Raw genomic sequence first — 19,048 nt, forward strand, 5'->3', positions numbered from 1 at the left:
CTATAAAGTATTTACATCAGGTCCTGGCACATACATTTTATTATTGTTGTATTTTTATCTCCACAATTAACTGTTCTTTGCTATCTAGATAGAGTTTGCTATTGATTTATTAAGCTTTAGGTAAGGCTTAAAGGCACTAGAGGCTCATGCCTGAAATCCTAGCTACTTTGGAAGCCGTGATCCAGGGGATCGAAGTTCAAAAATAACCAGCAAAAAGCTAAGGCTTACCCCAATGGTTCACACCTATAATCCTAGCTATTCAGGAGGATGAGATCTGAGGATTGCAGTTTGAAACCAACATGGTAAGGAAAGTGTATGAGAAGATTCTCTTAAGTCCATAAGATTTAACCACTAAAAAGCTTGAAGTAGAGCTGTGGCTCAGGTGCTAGCCTTGAACAGAAAAGCTCAGGGACAGCATCCAGAGCCTGAGTTCAAGCCCAGGAATGGCACAAAAAGAAAGCCAAGCTGGAGACATGATTCAAGGATTAGAGCACCAGTCTAGCAAGCAAGCCAAGCAAGCTTGAAGTCCTGAGTTTAAGTCCTGGTATTTGGGGGGAGGAGGTTAAATGTGTGACAGAAAATTCTAAATAATAGTCCTTTAAAGTAAGCCTGTGGAGGGTTTAGCAGTGGAGGGTCAGTAGGAAAAGGAGTTTCATGACATTGTCAGACAGGAGATCTAGGTGGGAGGAGGATCACAGTTTGAGGCTAGCCTGGACAGAAGTTTGAAAGACTTCTCAACTACTAAAGCTAGGTGTGATGGTTTACACCTGACATTTCAGCTGCATGGGAAGTGTAAATAGGTGGATCAAGTACCAGGCTGGCCGTGGGCAATAAGTGTGAGATACTATTCAAAAAATAAGCAAAAGGGCTGGAAGCGTAGCTCAAATTGTAGAGTACCTTCCTAGAAAATGCAAGGCCCTGAGTTCAATTCCCTCTACCACCGGAAAAAAATATATTTGTAACTTTTTAACTGATATGCAGCTTTCAGATACCAGTGTATCTCGATGGTCGTTCCCATATCAGTTTCTGTAGGTTTATGGCATTCTTTTTTTTTTTTTTTTGGTGGTGGGCAGAGAGAGGGCAGACATTACAGTGGCTTGAACTCAGTGCCTCATGCTTGCTAGGCAAGTGCTCTACTATTGAGCCATTCTTCCAATACTTTTTTTTTCTTTTTTCATTTGTGGGACCTGAACTCTGCGCCTGGGCACTGTCCCTGAGCTCTTCAGTTCAAGGCTTGTACTCTACCACTGAGCCACTTTCCCAGCCTGAACTGATTATTTTGACATAGACTTTTTCTTTTTGCTTGAGCCCCCATCTGGACTGTGATCTTCTTATGCTTTCTGTCATAGCTAAGTTGATGGGTACACACCACACTTTCCTTATAGTATTGAGATGGAGTCTACAAACTGTTTTTCTTAAACTGGCCTAGAACCACAATCTTCCTGGGCTCAACTTTCTGAGTAGCTAGGATTACTGATGTGAGCCAGTCATCCAGCTTACTGTAGCCATTTTAATGGCTCTATAGATGTGTACACTCTAGCTGCACCAACTTTTTTTTTGGGGGGGGTCAGGGAGCTTGAACTCAGGGCCTGGGCACTGGCTCTGAGCATCCTTTGCTCAAGGCCTGCGTTCTACCCATTTGAGCCACAGCTCTACTTCCAGTTTTCTGGTTGTTAATTGGAGATAAGAGTCTCATGGACTTTCCTGCCTGAGCTGGCTTTGAACCAGGATCTGCAGATCTCAGCCTCCTGAGTAGCTAGGTGTATAGTAGTACCCAACTGGACCAACATTCTTTAATTTATTCTAGACAATTTTTTTTTCTTTTTTTGGGTCCGGTCGTGGGGCCTGAACTCTGGGCCTGGGCACTGTCCCTCAGCTCTTCAGCTCAAGGCTAGCGCTCTACCACTTGAACCACAGCGCCACTTCCGGCATTTTTCTTTTTGCTTATGTGGTGCTGAGGAATCGAACTCAGGGCCTCAGGCATGCAAGGCAAGCTCTCTACCACTGAGCCACCTTCCCAGCCCATAGACAATTTTTGTTAAGCTTCTTTGCTATTCCATACAATATGTTAGCAATCATGGTAGATATACATTTACTTAAGTATACATTTTTATATGTATAGTGATAGTACACATACATAGCCATATATATATATATGTATGTATGTGTGTGTGTTTCTTTCAGTGTGTGTAAGTGTGAATATATACATATGAGTTTTGCTTAGCACGTATTCCTAGAAGTGAAATTGTTCCTGGGTTAAAGGCAGTTAATACTTAGAAATTTTGACAGAAAGCTGGGTGCCGGTGGTTCACACCTGTAATCCTAGCTACTCAGGAGGCTGAGATCTGAGGATCTCGGTTCAAAGCCAGCCTGGGCAGGAAAGTCTGTGAAACTCTTTTTTTTTTTTTTTTTTGTCGGTCGTGGGGCTTGAACTCTGGGCCTGGGCGCTGTCCCTCAGCTCTTCAGCTCAAGGTGAGCGCTCTACCACTTTGAGCTACAGCGCCACTTCTGGTTTTCTGGTGGTTTATTGGAGATAGGAGTCTCACAGTCTCTCCTGCCAGGGCTGGCTTTGAACCGAGATCCTCAGATCTCAGCCTCCTGAGTAGCTAGGATTACAGTCATGAGCCACCAGCGCCCGGCTGTCTGTGAAACTCTTATCTCCAATAAACCACCAGAAAACTGAAAGTGCCCTGTAGCTCAAGTGGTAGAGCATTCGCCTTGTGCTGAAGAGCTGAGGGACAGCACTCAGGCCCAGAGTTCAAGCTCCATGATAGACAAAAAAAAAAAGAAAGAAAAAGAGAAAAGCAAAATTTTGACAGAGACTGTCAAATTGTCCTCTTAAATGCTAAGATTACTCTGATGACTGCAGATTATTGTAGGGCAGGATTGGCAGTGGGAAGCCTGGCAAAAAAAATGATGTGCTTCTGACTAGACTAACAATAGAGAATGGAGGAAGATAGATTCAAGAGGAAGTGGGAGGGAGAGCAGATGGATTCGTTAATGAAGTAGATGTAAGTAGTGAAAGATGAGTCCAGGATGAGTCAGGTGGACTGGTGACATCAGTTAGAGCTGCCATGTGAATGGAGGCCTGCTGGCTACATAGCCAGACTGGATGACTTCATAGATACTCTGTAATGCTGACATTTTATAATTTTAGAACCTATGACAAAACCTTTATTTATAGATTGAATGAGGTCTCTTTTGAATATTGTGTCTTTTAAAATTACCATTTCAAGCTGGGCACTGGCTCACACCTGTAATCTAGCTACTCAGGAGGCTAAGATCTGAGGATTACCAGCTCTGGCAGGAAAGTCTGTGAGACTCTTATCTTCAGTTAACCACCAGGAAACCAGAAGTAAAGACATGGCTCACAGTGGTAGAGAACTAGCCTTGAGTAAAAAAGCTCAGGGATAGCACTCAGGTCCTGAGTTCAAACCCCACAACAGATTAAAAAAAATGAGAGAGAGGTAAGAAATTATTTTCCAACATAAAGATCAGTGGTAAGTTTATCTGATACATATATTGACCAAGACCGGAGAAAACCCACCCATATCTGAGAAAGTAGAAATGATTATTTTTAATCTTACTGAGTTAATACTCATTAAATTACTATAAAATAGAAGTGATGATAGTTGCTAAAGAAATTTTTTGTTGTTGTTGGTCATGGGGCTTGACCTGTGGGCCTGGGCACTGTCTCTGAGCTCATCTGCTCAAGGCTACCCCTCTACCACTTGAGCCACATCACCATTTCCATTTTTCTAGTGGTTTGTTTTTTAGAGATGAGTCTCATAGACTTTCCTAATCAAGCTGGCTTTGAACCATGATCCTCAGGTCTCAGACTTCTGTGTAGCTAGGATTACAGGTGTGAGCCACTGGCACCCAGCTTAAAGAGAAATTTTTTATTACTTGATATTATAGTAAACTTGGAACACTTCTTATTCATTTGGAATTTTACAAATTAGAACATGAAGTAAAGTTAACCCAACTTAAGTACATTAAAATTATAAGGTTTTTAAAAAATGAATTTTACAACAGTGCTGGTAGCTCACACCTGTAATCCTAGTTACTCAAGAGGTTGAGAGCTGAGGATTATGGTTCAAAGCCAGCTCGATTAGGAAAGTCTGTGAGACTCTCATCTCCAATTAACTACTCAAAAAAGGCTGAAGTGGTGGTGTGGCTTAAGTGGTAGAGTGCTTGCCTTGAATAAAAGAAGCTCAAGAACAGTGCCCAGCCCCTGAGTTTAAGCCCCAGGATTGGCAAATAAAAAAAGAGGGTGGTAGTAGTGGAATTGTGACTTAATAATGACTAAATGTTGCTTTTTTTTTTCTTTTTGCAGTTCCAATTCCTACCAGATTTAATAGACGAGTATCAGGTATGTTTTCTCTTTTATAACATACAGCTTTTAAGCTATTTTACAATAAGAAATTTTAAGTGAAAATAAACTCATCTCAAAAAATAGTATTATCACTTGTGCTAAAAGGAAAATCATCTGTGATTTCTTCATTTTGTTTTCATTTTAAGTTCAGAGAATATCTGTACATAGTTTATATTATACGTAAAATCTTTGCTTTTCCATTTGTCATTATTATAATGTTTAAAATTATAAAATTTCCTCTGAAAGCAATTTTTTTTTTGGCCAGATACTGTCCCTGAGCTTCTTTTGCTCAAGACTAACATTCTACCACTTGAGCCACAGACCATTTATGGCTTTTTCTGTGTATGTGGTACTGAGGAATCGAACCCAGAGCTTCATGCTAGACAAGCACTCTTACCACTAAGCCACATTCCCAGCCATGAAAGCAATTTTTTAAATAATTTCTTAAATTTTTTTAATTGATTACATAAATTTCACAGTATTGTGGGATAGTGATACTTAAAGTCACAAACACATTTTAACCTCACACGGCAAATGAAAGCAATTTTTTGTAAGTATTTTTGATATTTGAAATTATGCTGCATTAGCTTCGCTGCCATTTAGAGCCATTTGAATTGTTTCCTCAGTTATATAGTGGTAATACTGGCATTCTCTGGTCAGACTGAATATTACTTCAGCTTGTTCTATGTCTCGCTTTAGAGATCATCTTAGACAAGGCTGTCAGAAGAAAAGTACCCTATGAATGCCTCTCTTGCACGACACGGTTAAAGTAGTAGAGCATTAGCCTTGAACAAAAAAGTGATTAAAGACACTGGACTACTCAGAAGGCTGAGATCTGAGGATTGTGGTTGGAAGCCAGCCCAGGTAGCAAAGTCTTGTGAGACTCTTAACTCCAATAAGCTGCTCAGAAAAAGCTGAAAGTGGCACTGTGTGTGTCTCAAGTGATAAAGGGTAAAGTACTAGCCTTGAGCACAAAGAGGTGCAGGGACAGTGCCCAGGCCCCATGACTGGGGGCGGGGGGCGGGGAGGGGAAAGAAGGTGAAATGAAAATAGAGAAGAGTAGGGCTGGGAATGTGGCTTAGTGGTAGAGTGCTTACCTAGCATGCGTGAAGCCCTGCGTTCAGTTCCTCAGAGCTAACCTTGAGCAAAAGAAGCTCAGAGATAGCACCCAGGCCCTGAGTTTAAGCCCAAGGACTGGGAAAAAAAAAAAAAAAAGGAAGAATGGAGGTCTTATTGCAATTAGGACTACTGTCCTTAAAGAGATAGCAAAATGTGAGGACACAGAAAGCAAGCTAGTTTTTGCTAGCTCCAGGAAACACCAAAACCCGTTGTTTTTTTTAATTGTGGACTATCAGCCCCAGAACTGTGAATAAGTGAATTTCTTATCTTCATGTCAACTGATCTGTGGTATTTTGTTTAGGCACCCTTAGCTGACTAATGGATCCAAGCTGTGTCTGCTGTCTGTGGGGGCTGGTAGAATAGCACAGGGCTTCAGGACTTGACCAAGATCTGTGCTCATTTATTTGTAGAAATGAGTAAAGTGTAATGATTCACATTTCTGTATAAAAGTATCTCCAAATATCAATTAAATTTTTGGAAGCAGCCAGGCACCGGTGGCTCATGCCTGTAATCCTAGCTACTCACTAGCTACTCAGATCTGAGGATCCAGCCCAGGCAGAAAAATGTGTGACACTCTTATCTCCAAAAAAAAAAAAACTGGATGCCAGTGGCTCACGCCTGTAATCCTAGCTACTCAGGAGGCTGAGATCTGAGGATCAAGGTTCAAAGCCAGCCCAGGCAGGAAAGTCCATGAGACTCTTATCTCCAATAAACCGCTAGAAAACCAGAAGTGGTGGTTGAGCTGAAGAGCACAGGGATAGCACCCAAGCCCAGAGTTCAAGCCCCACAACCGACCAAAAAAAAAAAGCTGCAAGTTGGAAATGGAGCTGTGGCTCAAATGGTAGAGCACTAGCCTTGAGCACAAAACCCTAGGGACAGAAGGCCTGAGTTCAAGTCCCAGGACCAATTCATGTGCTCATGCACCCCCTTCTCTCCCCACACACACAGAGGAAGAAATTGTGCCAGATAACCTGTTGTCCTTTTGTATGATACCACATTGCTCCCTAGTGACATCTGCTGGAGGAAACCGCAAAATAACTTTCCTTAAGGCACCATGTTGCTTGCTTCAATCTTCATTTTCAGTAGGTCTTGAGTATCTTAAGATGGCGCAATTTTTTTTTTTTAGAAGATTTTTAACTTTTGGAGCCAGATTCTCTCTTTGTAGCATATGTTGGCCTGAACTCATGCTCCTCCTGCCTCAGCCTCCCAAGTCCTGTCATTACAGGTATGTACCACCATGCCTGGAATTTCTTGAGGTCTTATAGAGGATCATTTAGCCCTTCTTCGTCGGGTAATATCTACAGAGACAAGTGTGCAGAATTATTGGGGCAAGAATCAAGTAGGCACTTAAAAATAGGTTTGGGGGCTGGGAATTTGGCTTAGTGATAGAGTGCTTGCCTAGCATGCATGAAGTCCTTGGTTTGATTCCTCAGTACCATATGAACAGAAAAGGCCAGAAGTGATGCTATGGCTCAAGTGGTAGAGTGCTAGCCTTGAGCAAAAGAAGCTCAGGGACAGTGCCCAGGTCCTGAGTTCAAGCCCCAGGACTGGCAAAAAAGAAAAAAAAAAGATTTGGGGGGCTAGGCATGTGGCTTAGTGGTAGAGTGCTTGCCTAGCATGCATGAAACCCTGGGTTCGATTTCCCAGTATCACATAAACAGAAAAAGCTGGAACAGGTACTGTTGCTCAAGTGGTAGAGTGCTAGCCTTAAGCAAAAGAAACTCAGGGACAGTGCCCAGGCCCTGAGTTCAAGCTCCAGGACTGGCAAAAAAGAAAAAATTAAAAAAAGAGATTTGTAGCTACAAGAGTAGCTTAATTGTCAAATAAGCTAGCATGCGTGAGGTGCTGGGTTCAGTCTCCAACATTAAAAAAGAAAGGAAAGAAAATGAGGGAAGTAATTGGGACCAGGACCAAGAGGAAGTAGATAAGTTGGGTGGGAACAGAGGAGGAGGACAGAAGGAAGTGAGAAAGTTCAAAAAAGGTTAGGGTTAAAAGGACATTAGACTAAATGAAATAAAGCCTGTGACAGGACAAATTTACATTTGTGTGGGGTCTCTATAAACAGTCAAGGGACTGGGGTTATAGTTCCATGCTAAAACATTTGCTTTTGTGTACAGTCTCCTGGGTTTGATCCCCAGCACCGCAAAAACCAAGTAACTAAAATAGTCAAACTCATAGAGTTAGGAGAGTAGAATGGTGGTTGCTAGGGACTGGTGGGAAGGGAAATTGGGGAGTGGCTGTTCAGCAGGTATAAAGTTTCGGTTATGCAAGAAGAACAATACAGTACTGTGTTAGGAAGTAATGAAGGTGGAGCTCATATTAAGTGTTATTACCATAAGGGAAAAAAAGAGAAAGAACTAGAAAAGAGAAGTAAATTCAGAACCATTTTTGGAAGAGAATTAAGGCATAATGTCTTTCCAAAAATATAAACTTTTTTTTTTTTTTTTGGTTGGTCGCAGGGCCTGAACTCTGGGCCTGGGCGCTGTCCCTCAGCTCTTCAGCTCAAGGCTAGCGCTCTACCACTTGAGCCACAGCGCCACTTGTGGTGGCTGCTTATGTGGAATCGGACCCAGAGCCTCATGCATGCAAGGCAAGCGCTCTACCACTGAGCCACCTTACCAGCCCCACAAACTTTTTTTTTTTAATTTGGAACTGGGGTTTGAAATCAGGACCTTGAGCTTGTTAGGCTCATTCTACAACTGAGATATACTTCTAGTCCCAATAATTTGTTGTTGTTGTTGTTGGTTGTGGGGCTTGAACTCTGGGCCTGACTTCTGTCCCTCAGCTCTCCAGCTCAAGGCTAGTGCTCTACCACTTGAGCCACTGCATCCCTTCCAGTTTTCTGAGTGATTTATTGGAGATAAGAATCTCATGGACTTTCCTGCACAGGCTGGCTTTGAACCATGATCCTCAGATCTCAGCCTCCTGAGTAGCTAGGATTAAAGGCTAAGCCACTGGTGCCTGGCTCCTAATAAATGTTTTAATACCTTTTTTGAGACATAGTTTCATGAGATACAGTCCAGCCTAGTCCCAATCTCATGATCCTACTGGTTCAGCCACCACACATGGCTCCATGTTAATGATTTTAATAAAAATAACTACTGTTGGGCTGGGAATGTAGCTTAGTGGTAGAGTGCTTGCTTAGCATGCCTGAAGCCCTGGGTTCAATTCCTCAGTACCACATACACAGAAAAAAACCAGAAGTGGCACTGTAGCTCAAGAGATACAGTGCTGGCCTTGAGCAAAAGAAGCCCAGGACTGTCCAAAAAAAACAAAAACAAAAAATTACTTTCATTGTGTGTGTGTGGGGGGGGATGGTACTGGATATCAAACCCAAGAGCACTCTCTCTCTCTCTTTTTTTTTTTTTGGTCGGTTGTCAGGCTTGAACTGAGGGCCTGGGTGCTATCCTTGAGCTTTTTCCACTCAAGGGTAGTGTTCTACCACTTGAGCCACAGTTCTACTTCTGGTTTTCTGGTGGTTAATTGGAGATAGGTCAGAGTGTCATGGAATTTCCTACTCAGGCCGGCTTTGAACCACAATCCTCAGATCTCAGCTTCCCCAATACCTAGGATTATAAGCATGAGCCACCAGCACCCACCATAAGATTTTATTTATTCATTTTTATTTATTTATTTATTTTTGTCAGTTGTGGGGCTTGAACTCTGGGCCTGGGTGCTGTCCCTGCTCTCTTCATTTCAAGGCAAGCACTCTACCACTTGGGCCACAATGCCACTTCTGGTTTTCAGTTAATTGGAGATTAGAGGCTCACAGACTTCCCTGCCCAGGCTGGGTTTTGAACCATGATCTTCAGATTAGCTAGGCTTACAGGTGTGAGCTACTGGCACTCAGCTAAGCTTTAATTTTTTTAACTTTTTTTTTGGTGATATTAGTGTTTGAATTCTGGACCTTGTGCTTTCTAGGCACTTTACCACTACCCATACTGCCAGCTAATTTTCAGCCTTTTAAATAAAAATTTTCATATGTAAACCAAGGTAGACAAAGTATAATACTCATGTACCCATCTATTTCTATTTCCTGAAAGCTTTTTTTTTTTTGCCAGCCCTGGGCTTGAACTCAGGGCCTGGGTGCTATTACTGAGCCTCTTTTGCTCAAGGCTAGCACTCTACCACTTGAGCTACAGTGCTGCTTCCAACTTTTCTGTTTATGTGGGACTGAGGAGTCGAACCCAGAACTTCAAGCATGGTAGGCAAGCACTGTACCACTAAGCCACCTTCCCAGCCCTTGTTTTAAAATTCTTAGCTACCACTGAGCAGCTAAGAATTAGTCTCAGCTATGCTGAAGGTTTAGGATTGCTTAAGCTCGTGAGTTAGAGGCCAGCCTGAACAAGATAGTAAGACTCCCAATCTCTTTTTTTTTTTTTAAGTTGTGTACATAATGTCTTTGAACTATTTTAATGGATTATTTTTTTGCGGGGGAGGTCTGGTCGTGGGGCCTGAACTCTGGGCCTGGGCGCTGTCCCTCAGCTCTTCAGCTCAAGGCTAGCGCTCTACCACTTGAGCCACAGCATCACTTCTGGCTTTTTTTTTCTGCTTATGTGGTGCTGAGGAATCGAACCCAGGGCCTCATGCATAACAAGGCAAGCGCTTTACCACTGAGCCACCTTCCCAGCCCTTTTAATGGATTATTTTGGTAACTACCTCCATATCTCTTGTGTATGCATTATATATATATATATATATATATATATATATATATATTACTACATGATTGTTTATTCCTTCTTCATAACTCATCAGAGGCAGGATAATGTCACGTTTGTATTTGCCACTACCATAGAACTTAGTAGTTGATATCTTTGTTTCCCATTTAGGATCACCAGTCTTTAAAGAGATGGTTCTTCTGTGCCTCATGAGAATGCCTTCGAAATAAGGAATTTTAAAAAGATCCTCATAACTTTCAAGCCAACTTACAACCCCAGCCCTCAGAAGACAGAGGACAGAGAGTTATAGTTGGAGGCAAATATGAGCTTCATAGCGATGTTTCAAAATACAACCATTCTAACTTCAGAGAACAATACGTAGCCAGGCGCTGGTGGTTCATGCCTATAATCCTAGTTACTCAGGAGTTTGAGATCTAAGGATCATGGTTCAAAGCTAGCCTGGGCAGGAAATTCTGTGAGACTCTTATCTCCAATAAACCACCAGAAAGCCGGAAGTGGTACAGTGGCTCAAGTGGTAGAGTGCACACGTTGAGCTGAAGAGCTGAGGGACAGTGCCCAGGCCGAGTTTAAGCCCCACGAACGACCAAAAAGAAAAGTGTTTGCTTCCTATTTTTCCTAAAACCATACATTTGGTAAACTCATATTTTTCTTTTTTTTTCCCCCTCTTTTTAGTCTGTGCAGAGACCTATAACCCTGATGAAGAAGAGGAAGATAATGATCCAAGGGTAAGAACTAAAAGCAAAAGTATTATTTAGAATCATGGCACATAAGAATCGCTGTATTTTCCATTAACTTCCTTCCTCTATATAGTTAGATATTGTACTGATAGTTAAATATGAATGAAAATTTCAGTGAGATGCCATTTTTTGTTGTTGTTGTTGCTGCTGGTGATGGTAGTGGTAATGGTCAGGGGCTTGGACTCAGAGCCTGAGTGCTGTCCCTAAGCTGTTTTGCTCAAGGGCTAGTGTTCTATCACTTTGAACCACAACTCCACTTCGTTTTTTTGAGTGGTTATTTGGAGATAAGAGTCTCACAGGGGTCTGGGAATGTGGCTTAGTGGTAAAGTGCTTGCCTAGCATGCATGAAGCCCTGGGTTTGACTCCTCAATACCACATAAACAAAAAAACAGAAGTGGTGCTGTGGCTTAAGTGATAGAGTGCTAGCCTTGAGCAAAAGAAGCTCAGGGAGAGTGCCCAGGCCCTGAGTTCAAGCCTCAGGCCTGGCACAAAACAAACAAACAAAAAGTCTCACAGGGACTTTTCTGCACATGCTGTCTTCAAACTACAATCCTCAGGTCTCAGCCTCCTGAGTAGCTAGGATTGCAGGTGTGAACCACTGGCCCTGGCATTCTTTTTTAATGTAATAGATTGAAAGCAGGAATGGTTGAAAGTATGGTGAAGCTGCAGAACCCTTAAACATAGTCGAGCCAACTGACACAGCAATTACCTAAAGGAAAATCTTACCCTAATAAACAGTTGGGTCCTTTCCAAGGATGTACAAATGGAGATCATGGCCATGTTGTAATAATGAAAAATGGAAACAACCTAAAATGACCCTGAACAAGGGATTCCCTAGGGCTAAATTGGGTTACATTGAAATCAAGAGAATCTGCAGCCATTGAAAGTGATCATAACATAGTTCACTCCTATAATCCTAGCTACTCTGGAGGCTGAAATCTGAGGATCTGGCTATTTGGTGTTTAATTGGAGATCGGTCTCACAGACTCTCCTGCCTGGCCTGGTTTCGAACCACAATCCTTAGACCTCAGCCTCCTGCGTAGCTAGGATTATAAGAGTGAACTGCCAGTACCTAGCTTTGATTATTTCCTTTTAAATATTGTTTTCCACCTCATAGTCATTTCCAGCTTTCTTCATGACAATTCCATGGTTAAGTTGTATGTACCCATAATTTTTTTTTTTTTTTAAGTCCGGTCGTGGGGCCTGAACTCTGGGCCTGGACACTACAGCTCTTCAGCTCAAGGCTAGCGCCCTACCACTTGAGCCACAGCACCACTTCCGGCTTTTTTCTTCTTTTTGCTTATGTGGTGCTGAGGAATGGAACCCAGGGCCTCATGCATGCAAGGCAAGCGCTCTACCACTGAGCCACCTTCCCAGCCCTGTACCCATAATTTTGAGGTCACCGTGAACACTATGTTTCTCATACCCTCATTCAATTTCTAATGTATTTAATGGGTCCTGTCTTTGACATATTTCCAGAAATCTGTATTTGTCAACACCTTCATGGTGTCATCTGGCCCTGAGATGATCAGCATAGCTTCTTGCTTATCTCTAGTCTGTTCTTTACTTGTTAGCAACTATATATTCCTTTAAAAAAAAAAAATCAGGCCAGGCTGACTCACACCTGTCATCCTAGCTACTTACGTAGTTAAGATTCAAGGATTGCAGTACAATCCCAGCCAAGGCAGGAAAGTCCGTGTGGGACTTGAATTCAGGGCGTGGGCACTGTCCCTGAGCTTCTTTTGCTCAAGACTAGTACTCTACCACTTGAGCCACAGCACTACTTCAGCCTTTTCTATTTATATGGTACTGAGGAATCACACCCAAGGCTTCATTTCATGCTAGGCAAGCACTCTACCACTAAGCCACATTCCCAGCCCTCCGTGAGACTCTTATCTCCAATTAGCCACCAAAAAGCTGGAAGCAGAGCTGTGGCCCAAGTGGTAGAGTGCTAGCTTTGAGCACAAACGCTCAGGAACAGTGCCTTGGGCCTGAGTTCAAGCCCCAGAACTAGCAGAAAAACGACACAAAAACATCAGTCACATCTTTTTTTTTTTTTTAATCTTTAAGTAGTTGTACAAAGAAGTTCTCATTCCACAAAACAGTATATGAGTACAAAGTGTCCGACAACATTGTCACCCATCTCTCTTAACCTATCCCTTCTCGCACCTTTTTTACACCTTGTCTTTGGTCATTAGTGTGAAATATATGCCCCATATTGCTAGAAGAAAGTTCCAGTTCTTTCACCTATAATACTTTCTGTGATTTGGGCATCCTTCTCCCCCAATTAGCCCAGGCATCTGACATCCCCCCCACCTCTCTTTTTGTCAGTCATGGGGCCTGAACTCTGGGCCTGGGCCCAGAGTTCTCTACCACTTGAGCCACAGCACCACTTCCGGCTTTTTCTGCTTATATAGTGCTGGGGAATCAAACCCAGGGCCTTATGCATGCAAGGCAAGCACTCTACCACTGAGCCACCTTCCCAGCCCCTCTTTCTTTCTTTCTTTCTTTCTTTCTTCCTTCCTTCCTTCCTTCCTTCCTTCCTTTCTTTTTTTTTTGTCTGAGATTGGGACTCAGACTTGGTATCTGACACTTTCACTATTTGGCTGGCACACCACCACCTGCACTACACCTCCAGCCCATCCATCTCATTCCGAATCAGTCACTCTGTCTCCTCATTACTCACTCTCCCACAAGAAAGCCTCGTTTTCACTTGCTCTTCCCACAGAGATCTGATCTACATGACTCACTCCCTCAGGTTGTACTCACTTCCTTGGGATCTTAACACATCTGCCACGAGCCTCACCTGGCCACACTCATTGACACATAACTCAAAAGTTCCTCTCAGTATGAGTATCAGTCTCTACCTACCTTCATGTACTTATCGAATGGGGAAGCAAGTATTTCTATCTATGTGTTCACTGCTCTATCCCTAGAGCTGAGCTAGTACTTGGTACTGAGTGGGTGTCAATGTTTGTTGAAGGAATAGTTGGGGACTTTTTGAGGCTCCCTTGGGATAGCAGATGTGCTGCCAGCCTTGCAGCCAGTAGGTGGCGCCATGGTAGCACTTTCCACGCCTCTTAACGTTTTTTTTTTTTGCCTCTACACATTCACCATGTTATTTGTATAGAATTAAATCTATAGAAAACAGACTCTTGATTTCTTTTATAAATTTTTCAGAAGGAAGAAATCCTTTTTTTTAAGTGGATGATTTGCCAGGCACCAGTGGCTCATGCCTGTAATCCTAGCTACTTAGGAGACTGAGATCTAAGAATCATGGTTCAAAGAAAACCCAGGCAGAAAAGTCTCTGTGGAACTCTTATCTCCAGTTAACCACTCAAAAGCTGGAAATGGTGCTTTGGCTCAAGTGATAGAGCACTGACCTTGAGTACAAAGAGGCTCAGGGACAGCACCCTGGCCCTGAGTTCAAGCCCCACAACCCACCCAAAAAAAAAAAAGTGGATGATTTTTTTTTTTTTTTTTGGTCAGTTGTTGGTCTACCACTTGAGCCACAGCACCACTTCCGGCTTTTTTCTGCTTATGTGGTGCTGGGGAATAGAACTCAGGGCCTCATGTATGCAAGGCAAGCACTCTACCACTGAGCCACCTTCCCAGCCCAAAAGTGGATGATTTTTAAGTGGAATAAGAACTTTTCCCTGACTTTGTTTGGATCGACAGGTGGTTCATCCTAAAACTGATGAGCAGAGATGCAGACTTCAGGACGCTTGCAAAGATATTCTCCTTTTCAAAAACCTTGATCAGGTAACAGTTTAGAAAATATTTTTGTTATAATGGTCTTTTAGCTTTTTTTCTATTCGTTGTTTAGACAGTTTCTAAGTACCTTAGCCACAGTAATATGAGGCATGAAACCTTAGGTTAATTAATGAATATTTTTAAGGTATGGATCGCTATAATCTGGATCTGACTTTTCACATATTTCAATTTGCTTTGGTACTTCTTGCAAGAAAATGCTACTGATTTGACAACCATGCAGTTTACACTGCCAGGAACTGGCTCAGGTTTGTATGACTGCTATCATTTGGAAGATCGGATTTTAGACTGCTATGTAATCCTTGTTATCCCGCTGGAAGTATGTGATTGCGTCACACACCTCATGTATGGGCTGCTTCTTGTCAGGGCTTCTCAGTATACACTTCAGATATTGGGGGCTTCTTGCAAGTAGAAGGCTGCTGCCTAAGCAAAGGTGCCACTATCACAAAATACCATAAACTGGGTGACTTATAAACAGAAATTTAGTTCTCACAGCGATGAAGATAGAGAACTTTAAAATAAAAGTGCTAGCAGATTTGATACATGGTGAGAGGTCTAGTTTGTAGATGTCTGTTTTCTCTTGGTGTTTTCTTATGGCGGGAGGAAGAATGAAAGAAGGAAGCTTTCTCTAGGGTCTCATACAAGGACATTAATCTCATCCATGCGGCACTACTTCCATGATCTAATCACTTCCCAAAGACCCTATATCCTGATACCATTTCCAATTAGAGTTTTGTCTATCTCTGTGTGTGTGTGTGTGTGTGTGTGTGTCAGAGACAGATAGACAAACACAGACACAGTCAGTCAGTCTGTGCTAGGGCTTAAATCCAGGGCCTAAGTGGTTTCTCTGAGCTTCTTTGCTCATGGCCAGAACTCTACCACTTGAACCACAGCTCTACTTCTGGCTTTTTTTTTTTTTTTTTTTTGGGAAATTAATTGGAGATAAGAGTCTCTTGAGTTTTTCTGCCTGGACTGGCTTCAAATCATGATCCTCCGATCTTCGCCTCCTGAGTTGCTAGAATTATAGGCATGAGCCTCCAGTGCCTGGTTAGAATTGGGTTTTCTTCCTTCCTTCCTCCCTTGCTTGCTTGCTTGCTTGCTTGAACTCAGGGCCTGGGCACTGTCCCTGAGCTTCTTTTGTTTAAGACTAGCACTCTACCACTTGAGCCACAGCACCACTTTGGGATTTTTTTCTGTTTACATACTGAGGAATCGAACCTAGGGCAAGCACTCTACCACTAAGCCATATTCCCAGCAAGGGAATTAGGTTTCTACATAAGAATTTCACAGGAATATAAATATTTTGTTTGCAATAATAGGAAATCTTCAGAGTTTCTATTTCTCCTTACTTTGAAGGCTATGTACTAAAGCCACAAGATTGACTAAGGTGGGCTGGGAAGTTGGCTCAGTGGAAGAGTGCTTGCCTTGCATGTATGAGGCCCTGGGTTCAATTCCTAAGCACCACATAAGCAGATAAAAGCTGGAAGTGGCACTGTGGCTCAAGTGGTAGGGCAATAGCCTTGAAGAGGCTGAGGGACCAGCACCCAGGCCCAGAGTTCAGCCCCCACAAAAAAAAAGATTGACTAAGGTGGTGGGCCTATTGTTTGGAATTTCAGAATGTGCAAAGACAGAAAGATGGAGATTAGAATCCCCTCACTACCCAGCTCCTATGAAAGACTGCTGATTCTGACATCGCTTCAACCCTTCCTGGGAATTTGGCTAGTCAGACATGAGCTCATGATGGATCAGCTAAAGACAATCAACCATCCTGGTATCTGTAAACCAGTCTGGTAACTGGCTGCCTAGTTTACAGGAATAGCTAAAGCGTACTCAGTTTGTTAGTCTGAAAACTGAGTAAAATAAAGCTAATGAGCTCAAAGAAAAGGGGGGTTGTGTGTCAGCAGTTTTCCCAGGATGATTCATCCATCTAAAGAGAAAAGGGGACACCCTTCTTTATTGTGAATAAAGCTCTTTGGCAATTTTCTATGGCCAAACTTTCTGTGTCACTCTAACATATTCCTTGTGTTGAGAATTCTGTTTCAAAAACTATTGCCAAATTTTTAGATGAGGGATACTGGCCTCAGGCTGAGATCACTGTTTTATTAGAATTTAATAGTGTCTTTGTTTTGTTTCCATTATAATTATATCATCATAGTCACCTTCTGGTGATATTAAGTCGTTTTATGTGTTATATAATAAATGAAGGCACTATTCAACAATAGATCCTTTTGCTGCTGGTGGCTCATGCCTGTACTCCTATCTACTCAGGAGGCTGAGATCTAAGGATCATGGTTCAAAGCCAGCCCAGGCAGGAAAGTCCATGAGACTCTTATCTCCAATAAACCATACTAGAAAACCAGAAGTGGTCCTGTGGCTCAAGTGGTAGAGTGCTACCCTTAGCTGAAGAGCGCAGGGATAGCACCCAGGCCCAGTGTTAAGTCCCATGATTGACCAAAAAAAAAAAAAAAAAGATCCCTTTTGCTGAGTGCCTCTGTATGGTACTTTCCTTAGATTTTTCTATTTTAGTTATAAAAATTGATGAACTACCCAGGCACTAGTGGCTCAGCTCACTCCTATAATCTTAGCTACTCAGGAGGCTGAGATTTGAGAATCACTGTTCAAAGCCAGTCTGGGCAGAAAAGTCCATGAGACTCTTTTTTCTTGTTTTTCCCTCTAGTTGTGGGGCTTGAACTCTGGGCCTGGGCACTGACCCTGAGCTCTTTGGCTCAAGGTGAGTGCTCTGCCATTTGAGCCACAGCGCCACTTCCGGTTTTCTGGTGGTTCATTAGAGATAAGAGTCTCACAGACTTTACTGCCCTGGCTGGCTTTGAACCATGATCTTCAGGTCTCAGCCTCCTGAGTAGCTAGGATTATAGACATGAGCCACCAGCACCCAGCTTGCTATCTTAACATGATGATCTTCAGTTTCATCCATTTTCCTGCAAAAGGAATAATTTCATTTGCCTTCATTCACTCATCTATTAATAGGCACTTAGGCTATTTACATATCTTGGCTGTTGTGTATAGTACCATAATAAACATGAACATATAGGTATCATTTTAGATTTCTTTTGGATAAATACCCAGGTGATATAGCCCAGTTATATGGTAGTTCTAGTTTTAGTGTTTGGAGTACCTTCCATACTAGTTTCCATAGTGGCTGTGCTAATTTACATTCTTATCAACAGTATATAAGGGTTCCTTTTGTCCAGCATTCATTATTTTCTGGTGTTTTAATAATAGAATCTCAATGTCATTTTCATTTCTTTTTAAATTTTTTTTATTGTCAAGGTGATGTACAGAGAGGTTACATTTAGGTAATGAGTACATTTCTTGTCAAACTTGTTACCCCTTCCCTTAGTTACCCTTTCTCCTTAGTTTTCATTTCTTTATCTAGTCTTGTCAAATAAAATGTGGAAAGCCTTTTCTAAACAATACTGTTTTAGAAGACTTGGAAAAATAGGCATGATGATGGATATAGGTATTCCAGAATGTAATTCTGTCTCAGAAGCCTGAGCATAAGTTTGAGGCCACCTTGAGGTATATCGTGAGACCTTGTTTCGAAAAAGCAAAGATCCAGGTGCTAGTGGCTCACACCTATAATCCTAGCTATTCAGGAGGCAGAGATCTGAGGATCATAGTTCAAAGCCAGTCTAGGCAGAAAGAATGTGAGACTCTTATCTCCAATAAACCACCAGAAAACCAGAAGTGGCATTGTAGCTCAAGTGGTATAAAGCACTAACCTTAAGAAGAAGAGCTAGAGACAGTGTCCATGCCCTGAATATAAGCCCCACTACCGACAACAACACACACACACACACACACACACACACGCATGCATGCACGCACGCACACACACAACAAGACTTGAAGTTGTGCCGGTTAGCATTCATGTCAGACAGGCCTTAGGCTTCTGCTTAAATATCAGGAACAGTCTGGTATAGGAACTTCAATTATTTAATCACAAATGAAGAGAAATAGAGACATGCTGGTTTTTTTTTTTCAACAAGTGTAAAAGCCCTTCATTGTTCTTTGTGCCCTCTAGGAACAGCTTTCTCAAGTTCTCGATGCCATGTTTGAAAGGTTAGTCAAAGTGGACGAGCACGTCATTGACCAAGGAGATGATGGAGACAACTTTTATGTCATAGAACGGTAAGAGAGTTTCTTAACTCTGTGGTCATACTCAGATTCATGATTTCTGGCTTTACTCTATGCTGTGTTCAGCCCAGAGAGGCATGGGGTCAGGTGACAGACTTCTTAAAGCCACCTCTCTCTTTGCTGCTGTCCTAATCCTTAGTATAATCCCATATATATATATATATATATATATATATATATATATATATATATATATATATATATAT

General features: G+C 42.2%; 1 protein-coding gene across 1 annotated transcript in view; it reads left to right on the forward strand.

The window, feature by feature from the left end:
• Nucleotides 1–4,329: 4,329 nt before the first annotated feature.
• Prkar2a (protein kinase, cAMP-dependent, regulatory, type II, alpha) overlaps nucleotides 4,330–19,048 on the forward strand; it is a gene marked incomplete at its 5' end in the record, with an annotated part of 26,979 nt that continues 12,260 nt past the window's right edge. Inside the window, 4 exons of the mRNA XM_013028064.1 lie at nucleotides 4,330–4,372; nucleotides 10,849–10,901; nucleotides 14,592–14,675; nucleotides 18,730–18,836. Coding sequence (XP_012883518.1) covers nucleotides 4,330–4,372; nucleotides 10,849–10,901; nucleotides 14,592–14,675; nucleotides 18,730–18,836 — 287 coding nt within the window. The remainder of the gene's footprint in view (nucleotides 4,373–10,848; nucleotides 10,902–14,591; nucleotides 14,676–18,729; nucleotides 18,837–19,048) is intronic.

This window comes from Dipodomys ordii, unplaced genomic scaffold (assembly GCF_000151885.1).
Source record: "Dipodomys ordii isolate 6190 unplaced genomic scaffold, Dord_2.0 Scaffold107, whole genome shotgun sequence".
In the NCBI taxonomy this organism is placed as follows: domain Eukaryota; kingdom Metazoa; phylum Chordata; class Mammalia; order Rodentia; family Heteromyidae; genus Dipodomys; species Dipodomys ordii.